The sequence below is a fragment of the Sceloporus occidentalis genome, unplaced genomic scaffold, assembly GCF_023333645.1.
Source record: "Sceloporus occidentalis isolate IW3139 unplaced genomic scaffold, rSceOcc1.0.p SCAF_97, whole genome shotgun sequence".
Lineage (NCBI taxonomy): Eukaryota > Metazoa > Chordata > Lepidosauria > Squamata > Phrynosomatidae > Sceloporus > Sceloporus occidentalis.
In genome coordinates this window covers 2,115,001-2,138,479 of record NW_028317077.1, presented here as the reverse complement: position 1 = coordinate 2,138,479, position 23,479 = coordinate 2,115,001, and the positions used below count along the sequence as shown (strand labels likewise).

Sequence of the window (23,479 nt, the reverse complement as noted above, 5' to 3'; positions counted from 1 at the left end):
GTTATGGATTAATAAGCAAACACTTTCTCGCTTATTATGCAATTTATCATGATGAAAATTGCCTTTGGCTTCTGGAGGCTACATGCTGATACATTCATTTATTCAAGTATAGAAAGCCATACTAATCTTTATGACAGCTAAGGATGTAAAAAAGAAAGATTAAAATTACTTATGGCACAAAAAAAATAAATGTGCCAGCCCCATCCCCGGCACCGATGTCAGGGACGGATTGCTCCTGCTCGTTTGTTCCAATTTGGATTTATTTCTCGTTTGTCTATCAGGAATTCTGGAAGTATTTTTTATTGCTGAAAAATGCACAGGAACCAAAACTCAAGCAATGTATTTATCTTCCCCTGCAATTCCTGCTCGAGAGATTATAGCTGTGTTTTTATGAAAATACGACATATTTCGGAGAGGTATCCCCTCCGCTGACAGAAAGCAGAGTTTAATTAACAAAAAAAATAAAAATAAAATACTTATTCCATATTTTTACTTTAATAGGCTTCAGCTATTTTGGTAGTATTATATTTTTATGATTTTTTTAACCTGCTTTAAAAAAAGGCACAACATTATTTTAAACTTAAATTTTTTACGTGATATTAAATGATTTAAAATAATGCTGTAAATTTTTTTTTTACATTTTGGGTGATTTTTGTGCTGTTTTAAACACTTTTAATTATTTTTTTTTTTACTTTACACATATAAATAATTTTAAAATAAATAAAATTTAAAAAAGATTGGAGTCTATGGTAAATGTACAGAGCATTATATCACTAGTGCTGTCATGGTTTCTTAGTTATTTCTGCTATGAGCTGTTCATGGTTGTTCTTCAAAAGATTGTCATTAGAAATATCAGGCAAACTTGAAAGGAAAAATAAAAATCTAGTCCATGTTTGTGGAATAACGGTGGTTTCCAAGGAGTCATACCCCAACCTCATGTAGATAAACTTCTCAGTTCTTCTTGAAGAGGAATCTTCTCGCTACCATTGGACCTCATAATGTTGAGTCTTTGCCAGGCCTAAAACCTGGAGGCTCATACCCACTAATTAGCCGATGGGATGTCTGGATCTCCTGTGGTGAGATGGGAAGTGACCTTTTTTGCATGTTTTTGTTTGAATTGAACAGCAGGTTTGGGGGTGGCGGTTTTTCACATTTCACTCAATATGTTTCTGTGTTGATCCCCATTGAGTAGAAACAGGTTAATTGACGATGTTCAAACACTGACTCCCAACACGGAAACAAAAAAATTGCAGCACTTCCCAGGTTACTGTTTGCTTCAGAAGGACGTTCCCAAATGGCATCTAGGTTGCTCACTTTTGAGACAATAATCTCATCTGAATGTACCACTTCTTGGTGATGAACGTCATTGTCCAAAGAAAGATAACCAGCGTTGTTCTTAATCACAAACTTTGTTGTTTTGAAGATTCCATTATTGGATAACATTGGTGGCGTCCAATCTAATGTTTTGCCATTTTTGAGAGTGATACCTGCTGCCATTTTGAATGTTTCTCTCTTACATACAGGGATATATAGAAAATATAAACATCTCTGTATAATATCATTAGTTGTGTAGTTGTGTTCTTTTGGTTAATGTCCACATGATAGGTCACTGGAACCTTCAATGGTTGGGACAGAACATTTCATATTTGAAATTGTTCTAAAACCTGACCCAAACCAGGAGCAATCAAGTCAGATCTACCAAACATTTCCAGTAGCAGTAGATGATATTTAATCCAATAATTAGTAATAAAGTTTTTTTTTAGGTTTTTTTTTTAGAATATTTCAACAATGAAACAGATTTGTACAGCAGCGGTAGGATGTTCAAAGAAGAATATGCACAATGAAACAAAAATTGGCATACTTTATTGAAAAACGCCACTACGGTCACCATTGATATCACGAGCTGACGGCTCGTCTTGTGGTCATTGTATTGTCCGATGTCACTGAAGTTCTGAGCATAAATGCAAGAGGAAAAGAAATGAGAGCTTTTTGGTCGCTACGAGACGTCTTCCGCTTCGCACAAAGACGGGACTAACTTGCCAACTTTTCATCGGAGCCGGATATTAAACAAACGGCAACTCGGCTTTGAAGTACGCAGCGTGTACTCAAGCATCCAGAAACTGAATAGAAGAGCTTTCCTCGGCCTTTCAAATTGTGTTTCTTCTTTTCTTTTCCTTTTAGTGGCGCATGTATTACTCGTATGAATGCGCAAACCTCTTAAGATGACTGCTAAATTATTGGAGTAAATTTATTTCAAGCATGTGCCACTTCAAAAGAAAAAAGGTTGGCCGGGCCGTTGCGAGAACGAGCGATCCGAGATGAAATAAACAAATATCTTGCGCGGGGAGGTAAGATGATATCCAATTCATTAGATAATAATTGGATATTTTAATACGGGGAAAAGCTTTGGAAGGTATTATATGTAAGTCTGATGAGCCGCTCGGATACAGTGAATAGTAATGAAATTAATTTAAAATGAATTATCTTTAGCTTTGGGACTAATATTCACTATTTTAACATAATTGTGTACTATTGATTTTGTTAAACACTATTATTGCCCCGTCTGCTGCTGTAAGGAGGGGTATCGTCCATACGAAGCTACTTTAATGATCCGACTAGAGCCGGGTGGATACTTCTTATGTACTTGCTTGTGATGGTGTGAAAAAAGGTACATTTACACACAAAAAAAAGCGCATTTCCGTCACGTGCTCCAAAGATGAACTTTTGAGGGCAACATAAATATGGACTCCCTTTTTTGATAACAGAAATGTTGCTCTTTCAAGAAGGATAAAAATAAGTTTGTAGAGATTGTCTTCTTCTCCCACATTCTTACCTTGAAATCCATCGCCCCCTTTGTTAAAACATCATACAATGCTTGGCTAATGACGTCTCGAAGGCAACGGCACTTTCTTCTACCTCTATAGCTTATGAATCGTTACTAAATGACTATGAATCTTCCAAACTTTGGTCCCCACCATAAGCCGTCATTAATATTAAATTGATATTTTGATTTCTTAGATACAGTTAACCCATGAATTACCCGAAAGATTGAAGCTCCATATTAAAAAAATGTGTCGAAAGAACATCAGGGGTGGGTAAGTGTTGATCTCCACCAACCTATAGTAGCTTAACGTGATGTGAGTTATGGTCTAGAGACGGCTTGGTATGTATACTTGTCTTGCTTACTATAAAGTCACTGAAATTGCTTCCCCTGAAGAAAACATACTTCACATTTTGCAAAGCTTTGTAAATAGACCGAAGCTTTTGTTCGAAACATCAGAAAATGCCTAGAAACAGGTTTTCAATAACACGGTCAATACAAAGCATCGTACGCGAGGCATTCTTCACTATGTGGCAAAATGAGAGAAATAGAAGGAAAAAAATAAAATAAGATACAGAAGTTCTGGCCAAGGACTTCACTGATGAATTACAAAGGCTCTCCAGGTAACAAAAAGCAACTTAAAGCGAAGGGAAAACCTTGAATTGACCCTGGCTGACAGCATGGCTCCGGAGGATGGCTTTGGTTCTACTTATCTTTGAAGAGCATGGTGTCATCAAGAGTACTAGAAGCTGAACAACTAGGGTTCAAAATGCGACTTTACAACCACAACAAAGAAACAGGACCAGCCTGTCAGGAGCAGGAATCAGAAAGGACAAGTTCAATAGGGAGCAGAGCTCAATATGCAGGCAGAGGCGATTAGCAGATAAGGCCAACAACGCTGTCAGGAAAAGCCGAGGTACGGTACACAGGCGGGCCACGAGGTACAGGAGGAGCAGACGAGCCAAAGTCAGGACACAAGCCGAGGCACGGTACACGAGCGGGCAACGAGGTACAAAAGGGTCAGGCAAAGCCGTAGTCAAAGGAGAGCCAGGAATCACGAACCGTTTAGTAGATAAGGGTCAGGCAGGAGCGTGGTCAAAGGAAAGCCAGGTAGGTACACGGAGAATCACTAGAAAGGCGCACTCAGGATGTAGCAGGGAAGCACAATAACTGAGCACTGAGCAAAGCTCAGTGCTTGGTTTTAAACTTGCCGCTCGGGGGAAGCTCCGCCCCCGAGCGGGAGGCTACAGCGGCGAGCTCCCGCGAACCTTGTTCGGGGAACAATAAAGTTAATAGAGGGCGCGCGCGCGCGCCTAGCAAAAGCCGGTCGAGTGGAGAGGCCGGTAGGACACCTGCTGGATCCGATGCCCGCGGGTAGCGGGCATCCAGGTAAGAGACCGCATCGGGTCGCCGGACCCCGGCGGGTACCGCATCGGGTCGCCGGACCCTGACACAGCCGTATGTGAAGAAACAAGTCAGGGATCTTCTTTGAAGAAAGGACGTCCAATTTGAGTCTGTATGGAGAGCCCCGGCTCCCGTCTGCACTGGAGAGATCACCAATTCCATTTACTATTTAGAACCCGGCCATTCCATAATGGTACTGAAAGCTGCTTCCTCTCTGGTATGTTGGAGAGGATACGGAAGCATTTGATAAATTGCCTTTCCTTCTTTTTAAGTGAAGCCAACAGGCCGCCCTGCTGAGAGATAGTATTTATTATAAGGGCTAATAATTAGGAAGGGGGTAGATTAGCGCCTGGTGATCATAACTGATCCTCGACTACGAGAAGACGACCCGTCTTGTTATCGAAGGAAATTGTCATCATAATAGCTGTTAGCATAAATAAACTAAACTTTTACTTTTTTTTTTGTCTGCTGAAAAGTAATATTTTTAAGCGATTTTCTTTTTAAAACGCAAGGGACTCTTTTTAACCTTACGGAAGCTGAGATGTGCAGCCGAAAAGTAGCATTTAAATTAATAGCCTGTAATGATGTCATCTTCCCGTTGCCCTTATGAAGGCTGAATGAACCAATCAGCAACTTCAGTGTGAGATACATTTACAGGGGAGGAATAACCATGGGAGAAAGTCAAGATATCTCATATTTAGGTTGCGGACTTTAAGGTTTGTTCACTTGGGCAAAAGACAAAAATAAATGTATAAAAATATATATATATTTTTTTTTTTGCTTGTGGTCATCATCTAGTTGTTAGAGGGAAAGAATATTTTTTGGCCTCTTGTAAAATTTGCTCAATAAACTATTTTTTGTTTTAAAAATGTAATATTGAAAGAATGTCCTTATACCTTAAGCTACGAAAACAACGCTGATGCTTTATTTTGTGTTAAGCTATATTGTGTTATTTTGTCTCAATGAAAAAAACCTTAAGCAATATCCTCTTATATTCTTTAACCGCATTATAGAAGGTCAACTCAAGTTAAGAGAATTCTGCCGTATGCGTTCGACGGCAAAGAACGGAAAATCATCTAATTTCTCAATATTACGTAATGTGATTAAAAAAAAGTCTTAAGAAACAGAGCAGTATTAAGGTAAACGACTCCAGCCATAAGGGCATGTATGTTTTCATTAGTGAATAACCTTTTTAAAAGTCACATACATCACAATCAAGGCCCCCCCCCCCCCTTTTTAATTGATCATTATTTTTCAAGAGTTTGGAAACGTTACAGCGTCGAACTGTTTATTTAGAATGGACACAGTGGTAGTAAAGCGCTGGTGTAAAACATATGAAAGCGAACACGTGGACTCCATGATTGCTCACCGTCTCATTCTCGGTGCCATGGACTGGGTGGGTAGCGAGTACCGAGACAATCCGGCCATGCGGGCAGAGCTTCAACACACGTGATCCGGGCACAACTACGCGTGATATCATGGACTGCTGGGTGTGTAGGGTGTCGGGGGCTTTTATTATGTAAAGGTTTCTTAATTTCCCATGATTCCACTGTTCTAGAATTCAGACCGCAAAGCAGTCCCACTGATTCGCCTTTATAGCCATAAAAATTAGACTCCTCGCCAAACTCGGGGTACTTTGACGTAGTGGCGGGATAAGCAATAAATGGCCATAAAGAGTGACGGAATCCCAATGTGTATTCTATGCCTTGGATAGGTAGGGCTTCTTACGGAACACGTTTGCAGATCGTTTGCTTTTTTGTGATTTTTTTTTTTTTTTAATATTTATTTTATTCATGCCATGGAAAGGTTATCTGAGCAACAGAATTCTTTTGTACGCCGAAAATGCCACGGTGGCACCGGCTCCCCTGAAAGGTTCCTGGTTATCTAGTGGTGGTGGTGGGGGGTTTCAACACATTATCAAACATATCTTAGGGTTATTTAACACAGCAACAATATGGCGGGATAGGCGAGCCGAAGGGTTTTAATCTGCCGTTAAGTTCTAAATTGAAAGATGCAATCCATGATATGGTTGGCGGGTGAAATATAATTAGTAACAATCCGGAATGTGAGCGTTTTTAATATGATGAATCAAGTTCTTTTGGTTGGAGACAATAAGAACATTTTTAATGCCACCTTCTGTTATAATGTCCACAGGGAGGCCCTTGTTCTATCGGCCCTTGCCTCCTGGCAAAGTGACGTAAACGCCACGGCCACATGAATAATTTTATGACCAATTATTTGTTTTGTTTTTTTTTCTTGCTTTGCAAATAAGTTGCAGCCAGGAAGACTAAACTTTAACAAATGGCCATAAGGCATTTAAAGCTATTATACATTATACGATGATCCCCAAGTGTCTCGTCTGAGGGTCGGAGAGGCCTGGTAAATACTCCCCAATGTGAATCACAATCAGCATGGAGCCGGGTAATTAGACTCTTGGAAATATTGGGAAAAGTAATGCCTTTTGCTGCAAAATACAGCTGGAGGCCGTGATTTCGGATATCTGACACTAGAACGTCAGGAGTCTTTAATCAAAGTCGGTACCTTTTCTAGAAGATACCTCTTAAGTCTCAAGTGCAACTTTTCTTCTTTCTTTCTACGCTGGCCCAATAAACGGTAAAGACCCCATTTTCTTTTGGGTTATTAAGACAATATCCATTTTTATTATTAACATTTCTGACATGTCATTAACAAAAACTTACTTATGTGGTGCGATCTATGTGAGAGTGCCAGATCATTTGCATCTCCCCGACTCTAAAAAGGCCCCTCAAAAAACTGGAAACTACAAAAAAAGCCATACTATGGAAAATATTTAGACATATAATATATATATATATATATATATATATATATACACACACACACACACATTATATAATATTATAATAAAATATCCCTTAACGACATGGAAGTCCGCTCAGGATTATGGGTTTTTTGTAGCTGTGAGCAAGAAAGGCAGCTGAAGGGAATCCCTTAATCCTTACTCGGGGACAAATATATTAGAACTTCTAATCAGCAGAAATTCTGACCTGTGCTTTTAAATAGTCCGATACTGCCAGAAACATGAAGAATGTGTGCGAGCGGCAGATAAAGGGGCTGCTGAAAGCAGGAGATAAGATAGAACGTGGCAAAGTTCACCTAATCACGACCTTCATGGGAGGGATGACCGGGCTTCTCGTGGCATTTTCCACAAGGCCGGGGGACTTGGTAGACTGACAATATACCACTTCTCCGGCTGGTGAAATATATTATAAATTGGCCCAAATCTGACTCCCGAGTCAGTGTGCTTGGATCGGGGGTAGGCACACTTTTTTTTTGTTAAAATGTTCCAGGGCCTTACAGAATTGGAATAACTAAAATACTCAGATCACTAGAAAGCTACACATTAGACAACCAGCTCGGCCCTTCCTACAGGTAGCACTAACTTCTTACTTTCCCTTGCCATAGGATGATGAATAGTTCTTGACATAAAGTATATGTAGTGAATCTTTGGGCATCAGTGATATTTGGGTTACTTTCTTTATTTTTAAATCTTAAATATTTAAACTGAATGCCAACCTCCAAAAAATATTCAAAAACAGAGGAAACTATGTTAGTATATTAGAAGAAATTATAACTGGACCCAAAAAGAAAGCAATGATGTTGTCTATATAAAAGATTATTTTATATTATTATTATATTTTTTTTTTAATTAAGCCCCCAAACATCTCATAAGTGCCAACATCGTGTTATGTTACACGAGGACCTACTTTGCCAGCTGTTTCTCGGCGTCGGCGCAGAGTTCCAGAAGACCCATTAGCACGGCGGACACGTCCATATATGGTTCCCAAACGGTAAAGCCCCGTCCAATCAGATCAATCGCTGTCCTGCGTATGGTGCTGTGAGGAGGCAGCTTGGCGCTTGGCGGTTGCAGCAGGAGGAACGTTAAGGCTTTGCCTGTAATAAATGAAGATAAATGGCATAAAACCCTACTACTTTGAATGAGTAAAATTATTTTTAGAAGACTTTTTAAAGCAGCTTACATTTGTGCATTAAAAAAAAAAAATCTGCTTCCTCAGCAGAAAAAAAACCAACACCGGACTAGAGCTGGATGTCAGCGAAACAAACATTAAACTTAATGGTGGAGAAAATAGTTTGACAGACAAATCATTTGAATGACACAAAAGACGTGATGGGAACAGAAGAGGTGAAGTCAGGCTGCCAGGATCCTATCCATCCCAGTAATTGAGGCAGAGTTTATAAGCTTTCGGTTTACCAAATAAACTCTGATGGCTGATAATAATACAAGCTCAAACAAAAAAGCGCAATTTAATAACAAGAATAAATGAAAGTTACAACTAAAGGGAAAATCACAATTTTTTTTTTAAAATGAGTTTTAAAAAATATTGTGCTGTTTTCTTTTTTTTTTGCCATAATATTTACAAGCAGCTGTATTTTAGCCATTTCTATGCATTCTCGCTCTGTTATCTGAACCTAATCTACTAGATAAACAACCTGACTCCTTATCATACTGCCTGGGGCCAACCTTAACCACCCAGCAGGACACTGTGACTAATGAAAGTCTATGGAGCAACAGACTTCATTAGCATTGCCAAAAAGCATCAACTCAGTGTGGTGTTTGAGCAGGAAAGTCACCCAAAATATCACATGACTGATAACAATGGCCGCATCCAGATCTGCAGATAAAGGGAGTTTATTGGGAAAAAAATGAGATAAAACCAGGTTTTCAATACTGACCAACATTGGGGGGGGGGGGGGTTATTATGGTATACATCGCTAGGGGAGGTTATTACTGTATACAGATTCTTGTATAGAGGTTTTTTTTTATATATTTAAATCTGTATACAAATTTCATTTTTGTTTACTTAAGTAGAAGGCATCACAAAATATATGTATATATATATATATAATAAAATAATAATAATAATAATATACACACAATCACTATATGAAATTTTGAAAAGTTTAAACAAAATGAAGGGGTTTTCACAAAGATCCGAGGACAGAAATGAAACAATAGGAGGCAGGATTCTATATACAAAAGGAAGCGTGTGGCCAGGACCCCATAAAATGTATGGACAGGGTGACATTATTTATGGGCGACCTTGCGCTGGCCCATAAACTGACACAGTATATAGCGCTATACATATAATCCTTTTATAGACACGGTAAATCAAAATTAAATCCAGTTTTGTTGTTTGACGTATGAATGGACGCGCCTAATACAAAGGAATACAATGTGTCAACGTGTAACCAGAAATGGAACGGGTTTCCGGTGCAAAGCTTTCATACAACTCAGAATAATTATTTAAATTAACGTGCGTTTTATGTTCTTAACGTGCAGAGCAACGTTCTCCATCATAAAAAGTGAATAAAAAAACGGGATTTTTTGGTTTGTTCTCAGAGCAACATTAGACTGACAAGAAAATATTGCTGTTGAGTGCATTGCAAATGGATATTGATAACATAGTAACACCGTTACACACGCCTGCTCTGCAGAACGATTCCAGGAACATTCACGGTGTTTCTTGAATGGAAGTAGCTGAGACCATTGGCATCCTGATAACAAGTATTCAGCCTACTACTTATCCCAGGCTGCTTTTGTATCCTTGTTGCCCAGCTAGTGTTGGTCGCGGATACAGTAACGCTACTACAGTCCCTGAGACTCACAGGCACTCAACTTGGAGACAGCTAGGTGTTGAGTTAAAGAGTTCTTTCCAAAGTTACCACCCTCTGAGGATCTCCCAGCTCTTTTAAGTCGTCAAGGTTTCAACAGGGACGGAACTAATGCTTAACCATCTCAAGCATCTTATGGGAGCTCTTCATCGATCAGTAGGACTTACTGGGGTCTAAGATAATAAGAACTGAGATGGCTCTTTAAACATTTTGGTCAGAATTGGGCCAATGAAGACAATGATATAAAGTCACACAAGACTTCTTATGTCTTATCCATCTGAAGAAGAGACCTCTGACATCACAAAAGCTTATATGACTATATATATATTTTACGTTGGCCCACCTTTGGCTAAAGATCTCAAGATGGGGAACAACTTGACCTTTTTATACATTAACTTTATCAACTTTCATGAAAGACTCCATTTTCTCTTGGGTTATTTTGGTGGCATTTTCCGGTCAATTTGCCCCTTGTGTTAATTCCCCTTTGTATACTTTCTATAAGGGACCTCTCCTGCCAAGGCAGATATGGATGGATAGATCGTTGCAGGTGGTGGAGCGATCATGACATTAAACTGACAGCTAATATCCATTTAGTTAAAATTCGTACGGCTTAATGATCTCGCCAGAGCCTTCTGACAACATAATGACAAAATATCACAATTATTGCCTTCCCAGTGCAAAAAGCAATTATCTCTTCGCCTGTTACGATGATTAAGCGCGGTATAAACAAATATAGCAGAAGATGTGGACTAGAACACGAAGAGCTCAGGTAAAACCGAAATAAAACGTAACAGAAGCGTCCGAAGGTTAAAAATACGTATATTTTAGGGATGACCAGCTGTGTTTCCCCCATTAGGGCTGCACTATCTATATTATGCGGTGTGTGTGTCTTTTGTAGTCTCCTTATTATCTGTTCTGCTGGAGGAAAGAGGACGCTGGGGTCACTCGCTGCAGCCATTTCATATTCCGGACCTCTGCAGAGGTCAACGCAGCTGCTTAGACAAATCTCTGGACAGCCTCGCTTGGCATTTAAAAGGAACCTTGAAGGTTATTCCTAGTGAATGGCTGCCAGAAGTGAAGATATAATTTCCAAACCCGAGGCAGAAATCTCTGTTGGTTTTCATGTGGGGGCTTATATTCTGCCCACTTTCATACAGCTTTTTGAAAGGGTCTTTTGGGGTAGATACATTACTCGCTCAAGGCAGGGATTATTAGCAATGGTTGCTGTCAACGGGCAGATGAGATTAAGATTCAGGCGGGGGAGAGAAGAACAGATCTGTACCTCGGCATTATAATAAGCACAAAAAAAGGTATTCTTACAAGATGTAGTTTGCTACAGATTATGTGGCGGATTAAGCAGGGCATATAGTGCTTGAATAACAAAGAGGTTTTAAATAAAGCTTTGAATATCAATGATTATTTATTACATGCGGGCAATAAGCAACTATAATTATGGGGCATTTTTTGTGCGGTTAATAAGAGATTATTAACCCTGGCAAAGAAAGGACAGGATCAACAATTGCAATGTGCATGGCCTGATTTATAGAGGTGCTGAGATATGATGTCATACTTCGGCGCCGTCTCTTCAGGCTGACGAAGCATGAATGAGCAGGACATATAGAAACATAGAATCCGATGGCAGATCAGAGCCATTCGGCCATCTAGTCTGAACCTAGAACCTTAATCAGTCGTTGGTCTCGTTTTAGGAGCCATATGCCTATCCCATGAATGTTTAAATCTCTTGGTAAAGGAGGTAAAACTTAAAAAGTAAGTAAATAAAAGAAATATATCAGAAAGTGTTCAGAAATCTGCTTGGAATGTATTAGTATATAGGATAAATAATAGTATTAGTATTATACTGATACATGCCTCCTTAATTACTGCTCAGCAAGCAACAAAACGCATGGAATGCACTTGATTGGCCCCTGATTAAACACATCGTCGCTAATTACGAACGGTATTAGCAGCACGGACCTTCTGATTCTGCTGAGACAAGATCGCAAGAACCCCGACAAACTGCTACACGGAGGCAACGATTGTCAGATGATAAGATAAAAAAAAAAGAAGAAATAAGTCAAATTTGCGTTTTACATTAAGATAGGAACCCGGTGTGAACTGAGAGTCTTGGCATGGGTAGATTCATAATGGATGTCAAGACACTCAGATAAGGCCATAAAGAGTAAGAGGATTACAGACTGCTGTACTGCAAGACTCTAACCAGATAAATGATGACTTGGTAGTGTCTAATATGTGGTAAAATGTGTCAAAGCAAGCAAATCCTATCCATGTTTGCCTTCTTCTCGTCCCACTCGTACAAATGCTCCCTGAACCAAAAGGGGAGAGCAACTACAGTAAAGAGAGTTACTTAAAGAGGACGAAACGTGGAAACGGGACGCTGTGATGGCTGCTCCCATAGTTACACGTAAAATATGTTTCCGATATTATATTTGTATTGCTTCATTTAATCTGTAGGCACCATCACATAGGTATATACAGAAATGTTAAATCACCCAACTTCATAGTGTCCCTTTGTGGAAGGGCCAGTCCTTCTTTGGAGCCAAAATGTCTGATGCTCCTCTTCTCAAGAAGCTCAGAATGTTTGCTGGGTATGAGACTATTACAGGGTTCTAAAGCCCTAATGCACAAAGCAAGCTCCATAAAGACATGGTTGGATGAGTTTGGGGTGGAAGAATTTGACCGGCACAGAGCCCTGACCTCAACCCCATCGAACACCTTTGGGATGAACTGGAAGGGAGATTGTGAGCCGGGCGTCTCATCCAACATCAGTGCCTGACCTCACAAACGCTCTACTGGATGCAAATTTCCCACAGAAAAAAAAAAAAATATATATATATATAACCTGGACTATTTACATTTTGGAATATATATAACTGGTGACCATGAAAATTCAAGTATACATACAGAAAAATCTCATCATTAGTATCCTTTCTACTGATATCTATGTTTTAATTGTATTTTAAAAATATTCATGAGCTGGAAAAATTTCAGAAAAGGGGTAAAAAAAAAAAAAAAAAATAGAAAAAAAAGAAAAAAAAAAAAAGATCATTAGTGTCATAAAAATGTGAAGTAATGAGGAAGAAACGACCGGCTTCTGCTTAATAATGCAAATATTCCATACTGCAGTCCAAACGCACATCCTTCCCGAGATCTCGCTCTGTATCCTTCAAAACACGGCCAGCAAAATCAATACCTTCAAGACAAGGGAAAGTAAATGAATAAAGCACCGACTGTGAGTTATTGAAGAGGCCACGGGTTTTTCAATTTGGGTTTGCAATGCAGCACCGTTGCCACGGGGATATTAAAAACCATCGCAATAAAAAAAAAAAAAATACACACACAAAAAAAAAAAAGACACACACAAAAAAAAAAAAGACACCCTTTCCCCCGACGACTGTGGACGACACTGAAAACAAAGCCGAGAAGGTAACGACGATTATGGCATTTAATGAATTGCTAAATGATATGGCATCCTTGTGGGATCACTTATTTCGTTCACTTAAATTCTAGATGCATCACGATTTATGCTATCGCTGCAAGCCCCAGATGAATTAGTAATAAGTGGCTACTTTATTTAAATGTGTTGATAAATAGCATAACCAATTAAAACATCTCCTTGAAATTTCTGCGCACAGAAAGCTGGCGTCAGACGGCTGTAATGTACCGATCGCCAACGGCCGCGCACGGAGGCTGTATCAGCGTATCGCTACATTGTATTTATATGGCGCCAACAAGCTCCGCAGCGCTTTATACGGTCCCTACATTCAAAGGGTCTGACAAAACCAGAATAGCAGTGAAAACATCCACCTCTTCTATTATTTTTATTATTTCATTCTCCGGTTATTCGGACCAACCAAATGTATATCCGGGGCAACCAAATGTATATCCGGGGCATTTCATTCAAATGTTGCTTCATTTCGCATGATGCCTCGGCAAAGAGCACACTGGGATCCTGCGGTCAGCTCAAGTTGTACCAAGATTCTTCCATTGCTTTAGAAAACCAATTTCTGGGCACTGTCCTGACTGAGTCCTTGAGCACAGGCTTTGTTGAGATCCCTGGAAAGCGAGCGCACTCGGTGGAGTAAAGGTTCCTCTCCTACCACTCGGTTTTGTGTGAAGTCTCTCTAGGACGTCACACGGAAGGAGCCGTAGGAGAAGCTTGGAGTCTGGTGTGTTGAGGGCACTTTGTGGTTTGTCAGGAACGGCCTGATGCCGAGTAAGGAGCAGGTCGCTGTCCGAGACTGTTGCAGGCCCATCCTCAACTTGGTGAGAGACTGCTCCGTCATTGACAGTCTCGAGGAGGAGGATTAATCCCCAGTCCTCACACTCCCGACCCCTCAGTACTTGGACTTTTGCCATATACTGTTGTTTTCTGTACGACTGTCTATTTCAGGTATACTGCTTGTTATAGACAGCACATAAATGGTATCGCTGTACAGTGAAGGAAAAAATTTTTTGATCCCCTGATGATTTTATACCTTTGCCCGCTGACAGACAGAACAACAACAAAAAAATCCGTACTTAGTGGCAAAACCCTTGTTGGCAATCAGAGGTCAGACGTTTCTGGTAGTCGGCCGCCTCACGTCTGTGGTCGCTTTCGGTGGTGGGTGTGAAGGGTGGTTGAGCCTTCTGGTCACCATCACACCTTGAAAACTTCAGTGGGTCTCATCTTTGAATCCAGATCTTCATGTATGATTCTACGCTGGCTCAATAAAAGGATGGAGCTGTTGGGACCCTAAAGATAAGGTGGCCGTTCCTCATCTAAATGTAGCTTATAGTATCCCACTACCCATGTCAGCTCTACTGTAAGGGAATTTTATGCATCGGTTACTTTCACAACAGCAGCCAGGGCTTGTTTCAATGCACTACAGGCACTGGAGAGCGGTAGCTAAATGGAACAGCCACCCAGTAGAAGTGGCAGACATTAATACAGTGAGGGAATGTAAGCATGCATGGGATAGACACATGGCTCCTGTATCTAAGACGAGAGCAACGTGATTAAGGTTGGAGTCTTTACTCCAACAAGATGTGGCGTAGGGGGTCTTATCCAACGTCAAACTGTATGTTTCTATATTGGCAAGTTCAGGAAAACAGTCCCTACGAAACTGAACTTTGTGAATATTAGCCGAGCAGGTTCTGGCGGCCTTTCTGCTCCGATCACTTGAAATATTTACTTGGATCCGCGCGGGTTTCACAGACTCGGAAGACAGGGAAAGAGGAAAAAAAAAATCCCAACAACCTTCTGTTAATAGAAAGGTTACTAATTCTGCCTGTTTCACAGTCTGGACATCTTTGTTTAAACTTTGACTTGGCTTAAATGAAGGAATTAATATTGACAAAAACATCAACTAAGCTAATGACTTGTTAGTTAAGGCAATAAACATGTCACATTAGAGTCAGCGCAGTAAAGAGGTAATTAGCCCTGGAAAAGCTCGGCTGATTGGAGATGTTGAGTCTTTGCTCTTAACCTTTGAGTCCATTAACTACTACAGGACAAGTAGTGGCTATGCTAATGCGGCTTCTCCGATACGCGTTAGCACCGCTACACTGGCCAAAGACTGCATTAACCCGCATTAAAGGCGCTGGCTTCATACCGCTATCTCCCCCATTTACTACATGTCCATCAATCAAGAAATCAGATTTTCGTGGGTTAATAAAACGCAGGACACGTCCATTTTGACAAAATATTACAAATAGAAAGCTGGAACTTGCTTAAAGATAAGGACCATTCGGCCCCCAACTAGTCCGTAATTAACGCATTGGTCTCGCCGCTGTATTAGCCTCTACCGCTTCTACTGGGAGGCTGTTCCACTTATCTACTTGCCCACTCCATGAAGTAATATTGCATCTAAGCCTCTAACTCTTTATTTCAAAGGAGGAGAAATGTTAGAGGCCATAATCTAAAACTAAACTCCCCTCCTGTAGTTTTTATTAATTATTTTTATTATTATCTTTTATTTATATAGCCCCAAAAATTAACTCCCTTAATGTGTTTAATGTTTCTATCACATCCTCTCTCCTCCTTCCTCCAAGCCGGACATATTAAGGACAAAAATACTAAAAAAAAAAAAAGTATAAGGGTAAACTTGGCAAAGATAATACCTTTATTAGCTAAGTGCAATAGAATGTAAGCTTTTGAGACTACTCAAGGTTACTTGGGTCTCATCTTCGGGCAAATTTCACCCAAAGAAGAGATTTAAGTAGTCCCAAAGGCTTTCAATCTATTCACTTAGCCAGTAACGGCATTATCCTTAGTGAATTTTCTCTTTTAGCATCCACAGCTAACACCAATTCTATACCTCTAATAATAAATAGTACAGTATTTCTCGGGCTTCTTGGGGGGGGGTACAGCCGACGGGTAATTACTGATATGAATCAGCCGAGGCTTAGATTATTAAAGAAAGGAGAAAAAAAAAAAAAGAAGAATCTTGTAGGAAATTAAGTGCTACAAATAAGGGGATGAAGCTTTCAGGACGTGCCGCGTCTCTTATTTATTTACATGGTGCCAAAATATTTTAGAATGCAGTATACTCCGGGGAGGAATCTCAGAGAGAAATAAACAATAAACGGAACGATTGGTAACTTCAATTACAGCGTGTGGGAACCGCCGGGCAATAGAGAAGGGAGAGAGATGTGCCGGAGACGCGAGAAGCCGTTATCGATAGCCGCCGACTGGGGCAGGAACGAGAGGGAGAAATGACTCTGCTCACACAGCCTGAGCAAGGTTAATGTTACGGGCGCGTACAAATTAAAACTACAGACTTCTTTTTTGTTTGTTTGTTATATCCAGTGTGGCTTTAAGGTTTAATCAGATTTTTATGCAGCAAGAAGATGTTTTCACCAACTATAAAGTGACTTGAGCGATTTTTAGGTAAAAAAACCATAAAAAATAGCATTTTTAAAAGCCAAGGTCATGATGTCAGGTACTGAACGGCATGACATCATAGAACGGCATTAAAAAAATCCAATTGCTAGTCACTATTTTCCCCTTAGCCGTAGTTCTCTTTCTTGTGGCGAGGAAGGTGTCCCTTCTCTTCCCTATGCACTTTGACGCCGTGTGATCTCTTTAAATGCTCAGGTTGTCTATTTTGTAAATGAATATTATTTATAATATTATATTATTTGTCCCTTTTCCCGTCCGTTTGTTAAATGCCCTGCGGGAGATGTTTTGGCTGAATATATGTAATATTTGGAGTCATCAGGATATAACACAAATTAGAGAATTATAGTAAAAAACCTCGCTACCTAAAGCATTGGCGGCATTTCCCGTCTCCCTCTGTGGCTCACTTAAACGGACCTAACCGCACTATTTTTCTTCCTATCAGAATCCTCGCTCTGTGAATCAAAAGTGAAGGCAAGATCAATTCCATTCCCAGGCAGTAAATGAGACTTAGATCAGATTTGGTTCAATTTATGGAGAGAAGTGAAAAAAATGACTATGCTCTTCCCTACCCTAAAATATAAGAGGGGGGGGATAATTTCCATAAAGATTACAAGGATTCCTACGGCTTTAGAATATACATTTTTTTATACAAAGTGTTGGACTGAAGCATTATTTAACTGAATAATAATTTATAATAATTTAATAAATAATAATTTATTTAATAAATAAATAATAATTTATTACTATTAATTCAGCCATTATTAGTCTGTAACAGAAAAAAATGAAGATGAAAATGGAAGTTTGTTAGTTATTTTCTTTCTGTGGGAATATCTAAATTTCTCTGTGACCAAAGTTAAGATGAAATCGCTATCGCTGCGTATTTTAGGTTTATTTCTTCGACAAAGTAGCATACATACGATGGATGCCATTTACTGGATGATGGAACTTGGGTGCTGCAGGCTGTAAATGGGGGAGAAAGTAGAGAGGATAGGTGCACCCTTTTAATATACAGTATGGATATATATATATATATACACACACGCGTTCAAAAGTTTGGGGTCAAAATGTCTTTGTGTTGGGGGGGAGCAAATTTTGTCCATTGAAATAACATGAAATGGATGAGAAATCCAGCGCAGACAGGGTTAATGTTGGAAATGACTACGGCTGAATTTTAATGGAATATCTTCATAGACGTAGTGAGGCTCTTTATCACTCCCATGTCCCAATGGCCCTTTATCACTCCCATCACTCCTGTGTCCCAATGGCCCTTTATCACTCCCATCACTCCTGTGTCCCAATGGCCCTTTATCACTCCCATCACTCCTGTGTCCCAATGGCCCTTTATCACTCCCATCACTCCTGTGTCCCAATGGCCCTTTATCACTCCCATCACTCCTGTGTCCCAATGGCCCTTTATCACTCCCATCACTCCTGTGTCCCAATGGCCCTTTATCACTCCCATCACTCCTGTGTTCCCATGGCCCTTTATCACTCCCATCACTCCTGTGTTCCCATGGCCCTTTATCAATCCCATCACTCAAGGGCCATGTGTTCCAATGGCCCTTTATCACTCCCATCACTCCTGTGTTCCAATGGCACGTTGTATTCGCTGATCCAAGTTTAAGTGTAAAAGGCTAATTGATCGTTAGAAACCCTTTTGTAATTATGTTACAGCCAGAAATGTATTTCATGAAAATAGAATATATGTGAATATATTCAAAACTAAGAAAACATGGACTTCTTGCATAGTTCTATTTCTGTTAATTAAATAAAGCTGGTAATAAATTGCTTGGGCTGAAGTTATTTTTGTCCGGTGCAGTATTGGCACAGCAGATAAAGCGCACTTCATGGTTGGGGTCGTAGTGAAATAGATGTCTCTCAACTCCCAGCCCCGAAGACTTAATTCATAAGCCATGTAAAAATGGAATTTTTACCAAATCGACTAAATTAAAACTATCTATAGCTGAAGCCTTTTGCTCGTCGATCAGTGTTACTGCTTCGGAGATGTCTCGGTCCAACTAACTCTTCTCCTTCCCCAACCCTCACAAAGGCTGCCTGAGCCAATCAACAACAATCAGCAACCTAACAACCCGGAGGAGATAACGTAACGGGGAGAGGAAATCACACAGATCACAAGAACCTACACAATTCCTTCATTTATTTAATATACCGAGCTATCCTCCCATTGGTAAACCCCAGGCAGCATACAATATTCCGCTTCCCTCCCCGCTGCTCATGAGATGTCGCTTGAAATGTTTTTAAGACTTACATGTGTGCCTGGCAAGGGAGTAGTTCGAGCCACCGGTGGTCAGACCGAACCCTTCGGGGATCTGGCTGGAGCTGCGCGGCCGGGTCAACAACTTTGGCGGTTCAATCTCGGCTCCAAACTCCGCTCCAATCACGCCCAGCAGCACGATGGCGGTGGCCTGCTTGCGTCTCTCCTCGTACGAAGGCGCCGCTTTTTTCATTAGCGGCAGATTAGAAAGGCAACCTTAAAAAAAAAAAAAAAATAAAAGAAACAACAGATATTTTGTAAGATGTGGGTAACCGGATATTACCAGCAGAATACGAACGATCACAGCACAGATTTACCAAACACGGACATGGGAATAATTATTAGAATGTGAATGTTTGGAGGGATGCTGTGATTTCAGCTCCTTCACGTCACTATGTATTATGAAGGTCCAAACGTGGGTCGCTTCCGCTGTAGGAAGAGCTTGGCTGGCCATTTATAACGTTTATGTGAATCAATGAAATTTCTCCGTGCCCGTTGATTTATGCATTCTTCGGGGCCAGCTTCAGCCCTTCACAATGGGTAAACTTGCTAGTGTCGACCCTTCATAATGAATAGCGAAGTGAACGTTAAAGCCCGCAAACTCTTCTCTACCTTTAGTGAATAAATGCCTACGATACCAGCATGGATTTTCTTATCACAAAATGAGATTGGATCCACGTGGGGCAAATAACTGCCCCCCCCCCCCCCCCCGGCACACTGTACAGGGACTTCTGCCATGGGGAAAAAGTGCAGACGTACATTAAATGCATATTCACCATGCACTGCGATGATTTACCCCGTACAGACCGGCTACAGACAGCTGAACTCCTTCCTCCGATGACTTTAAAATTTAAATTCATTAAAAAAAAAAAAAAAGACCATTTTACTGATATCAACGGAGATCGGGAGTCCTGCTTTCTCTCTAAATGCGGCCGCGATGTTATGATTCATGAAATGAGTTATAAAAGTCTGCTTCATTAGAATGGATGATAGAAGACGCCACGAGATCGGGGGCAAGGGACTGACACAAGATAAATGATACTGTAATTACACTGCACTATATAAATACTATCACTCCAACCAAATTCATATCATATATACATCATAAATCCCTCTCTCTAATATATATATATATATATATCTATATCTATCAATGTATGTTTACACTCTTTGAGCTATTTTACATAAATATATATATTTATACATATATATATATATATACACACACTAATAAATTAGCAATAATAATAAATATATGTACACAATGTATAAGACTGTATACACCGTTAACGCATTCTACAGTGCTGCAGAATATGATGGCGCTATATATCAATTAATGATAATAAATCTGTCCATTAATCCTACTAACGTTCTGCCAGCAGGCAGAAAAAGTTACAAGCCCATTAGGAAAGGGTAAGAGTATATATTATGTTATACATATAATATATATTATGTATATAATATATTTTATATATATTTATATATATTATATACTGTATATATATATTAATATATATGTACACACACACACACACACACACCATATATATCATGTAAAGGGCTGTCCTTTGTTACACTACGGCTTGCAATGTATAACAGCCCCAACTCCCTTCTCCTCCCACCCCAAACCTGATGGGGTCAAACAGGAGCAGAGTTTGGAAATTATGATTTGGTTGGAAGCGGCTCATGCCTCGGTATTAGAGCGTGGATGGCGGAAGCCGAATGCGTCTGCCGGCCCCGGCAAGCTCCGTGGCAATAGTTCAGAGGAAAGCGCCACTCTGCAGCCGCGCCGATTGTTCCGTCGGCTGACCTCTGCAGAAGGGGAATTGCTAACCACCGGCCGCTCCTCGGCTGACACATGAATGATCGCAGCTCCGTCTCCTCTGGCCACGGCCGCCTGTAGCCCAGGTGCTCAGACGCGGGGCTCGCTTTGACATCTGAGATCAAGATGAATTGGCGCAAACTCCTGATCCGAGATTGTTTTATACCGTTTAATTTAGTTTCTTCCCCCTGCCTGGATGAGCACAGCTCTGGTTATGGATTTCTATTCTAATACCGAAGCAGGCGCCGAGAGGAGCCAACCAAGCAGATGCCGGAGTTCGGGGACTGCGGAGATCCTGATCAATAGACAAAGCGCTGACCCTATCTGCCCCGGCCAGAGAAACACGTGCAGGGTTTCCGGTAGGAAAATGGGCAGCAGGGGCACTTACTGACCTTCTTCACGCTGTTGGCTGTTATAACCAATATGTGCGTTTGGGGCGACAGGTCTGGGATGCAAACCCTTCCACGGGATCAGATCTATAACGGTGAACGGTTTGCAGGATAGAAGAAGTCAGGAAAGACTAAAGGGATCTCGATATATCCGGCATGGATTCTTTCAAAGCAGCTCAGAGGTTTAGATGTAATGTAAGAAAGTTTTACGTTACTGAGAGGGCGGTAGATAAGTGGAACAGTCACCCAGCAGTAGTGGCAGAAACATAGAAACAAAGAATTTGACAGCAGAGAAAAACAAAGAATTTGACCAGCCCATCTGGTCTGCCCATTTTATCTGATGTAAAGGCTCAAATCTCTAGTTTTAGATGATGACCTTTTTGTAGTAACATCTCTTCTCCTTTGAAATAAACTTCCCTCCTTCCATCACGTCTCCTCTCTCCTTATCATCAGGCCGTACATATTAAGAGTTTATCCTGCAAACCATTCACCATTTTAGTAGCGGGACAGGCATTCGGCTCCTGAATATAAGACTACTGATTAAGGTCTGAGTCTTTACAGCAGGAATAAAAGGTCGACTGGACGGGCCGAATGGGTCTGATCCGATTCTGTTGTTTTGTAACCTATTGGCCCCTCTCTAGGTGATGGATGCAAAATAGTATTAAACGTTTCCCCGAGCGCGTGGCATGGATTGATATAGAGATACAGCGGTTACATGGTGGCTTCTGAGGGTTGGGAGGCCAAAGGCTATGGGGCCAACAAAATGCCTCTCCAGATGTGGGAAAGACGGCCATTTTGAATTCAGAGATGGGCCAGGTATGGCTACCCCACTTGGGGTCTTGGAGCATGCAATTCCAGACCTTTCATGTTACAGATCTTTTGGCCAACTTCCAAGATATCAGGGCCAAGTTTAGTATCTCAAGCATGAGACGGGATATACATGACAGTCTCTGCACAGAGGCAGCGGAGATTAGAGGGGGGGGGGTATCAATGATACTTGCCCCACGTGTCTCCATGGGAGAAGGAGATGGGGAGATCTTGGGATCCGGAGAACTGGAATTCTGTCATTGAGAACGCCTCTAAGGCATCGCGTTGTAGAATACATTTACAAATGGTAAAAAGGTACTACCGTATTGGCTCGGATATAGGCCGCCCCCTAAAAGTTTGGTGCTTTTTTAAAGAAAAAGTTATTTTTCTTTAAAAAAGCACCAAAAAAACATGCTGCCACTCTGTCTCGTCTCCCCCCGAGATATGCTGCCACTGTCCCCCCCCCCCCGAGATATGCTACCACTCTGCCCCCCCCCCCCCCCGACTTACCAGAGCAGACTCCCGGGTGTCTTGCGGAAGTGCAGGCACCGGAAGTTGTATACGCGTTTTGCGTAGATGTCCCCCGCCGGCCGGCAAGACACCCTTGTGTCTGCTCTGGTAAATCTTGGGGCAGAGGTAAAACGCATCGTGCATCGTGCGGTGAACGTCTGCGTGATGCGCTTAGACAATCTCCCGTGCCGGCCCCCCCCGTGGAAAGTGCTGGCAGGGGAGGCTGTCTGAGCGTATCGGGTAGTAGGATGCGGGTCCGCTGCACCGCTGCGGGGGATCTGTATCCTAACCCCGCTGCCTGCCCGGCGCCCGGGACTGCATGTCCCAGGCGTCGGGCGCTAGACCCTGAATATAGGCCGCACCCCCACTTTAAGACTTAAAGTAGGGGAAAAAGTGCGGCCTATATCAGAGCCAATACAGTATTTCCTTGTTGTTTTGTGCCTACAACGGTGAATCCAAATTTTCTCTCTTTCACTTGAGTGTTAGAGGAATGATGGAGTTGCAGGAAATATGCTACATGCGGGGTGGCACATATATTATGCTACATGCGGGGTGGCACATATATTATGCTACATGCGGGGTGGCACATATATTATGCTACATGCGGGGTGGCACATATATTATGCTACATGCGGGGTGGCACATATATTATGCTACATGCGGGGTGGCACATATATTATGCTACATGCGGGGTGGCACATATATTATGCTACATGCGGGGTGGCACATATATTATGCTACATGCGGGGTGGCACATATATTATGCTACATGCGGGGTGGCACATATATTATGCTACATGCGGGGTGGCACATATATTGGCAACAGGTGTGTCAAATGATGAACTCCTATTCCATGAAGAGATGCCATTAAAAATCA

The 23,479-nt window shown here is 41.1% G+C and overlaps 1 protein-coding gene across 3 annotated transcripts in view; it reads right to left on the bottom strand.

The window, feature by feature from the left end:
* LOC149284223 (WD repeat-containing protein 7-like) overlaps positions 1-23,479 on the bottom strand; it is a 131,528-nt gene that overhangs the window by 40,488 nt on the left and 67,561 nt on the right. For all 3 annotated transcript variants that reach the window (XM_089496983.1, XM_089496985.1, XM_089496984.1), the window contains 2 exons: positions 19,069-19,290; positions 7,972-8,158 (listed from right to left, as the gene is read on the bottom strand). In XM_089496983.1, the coding sequence (XP_089353109.1) occupies positions 7,972-8,158; positions 19,069-19,290 (409 nt within the window). The remainder of the gene's footprint in view (positions 1-7,971; positions 8,159-19,068; positions 19,291-23,479) is intronic.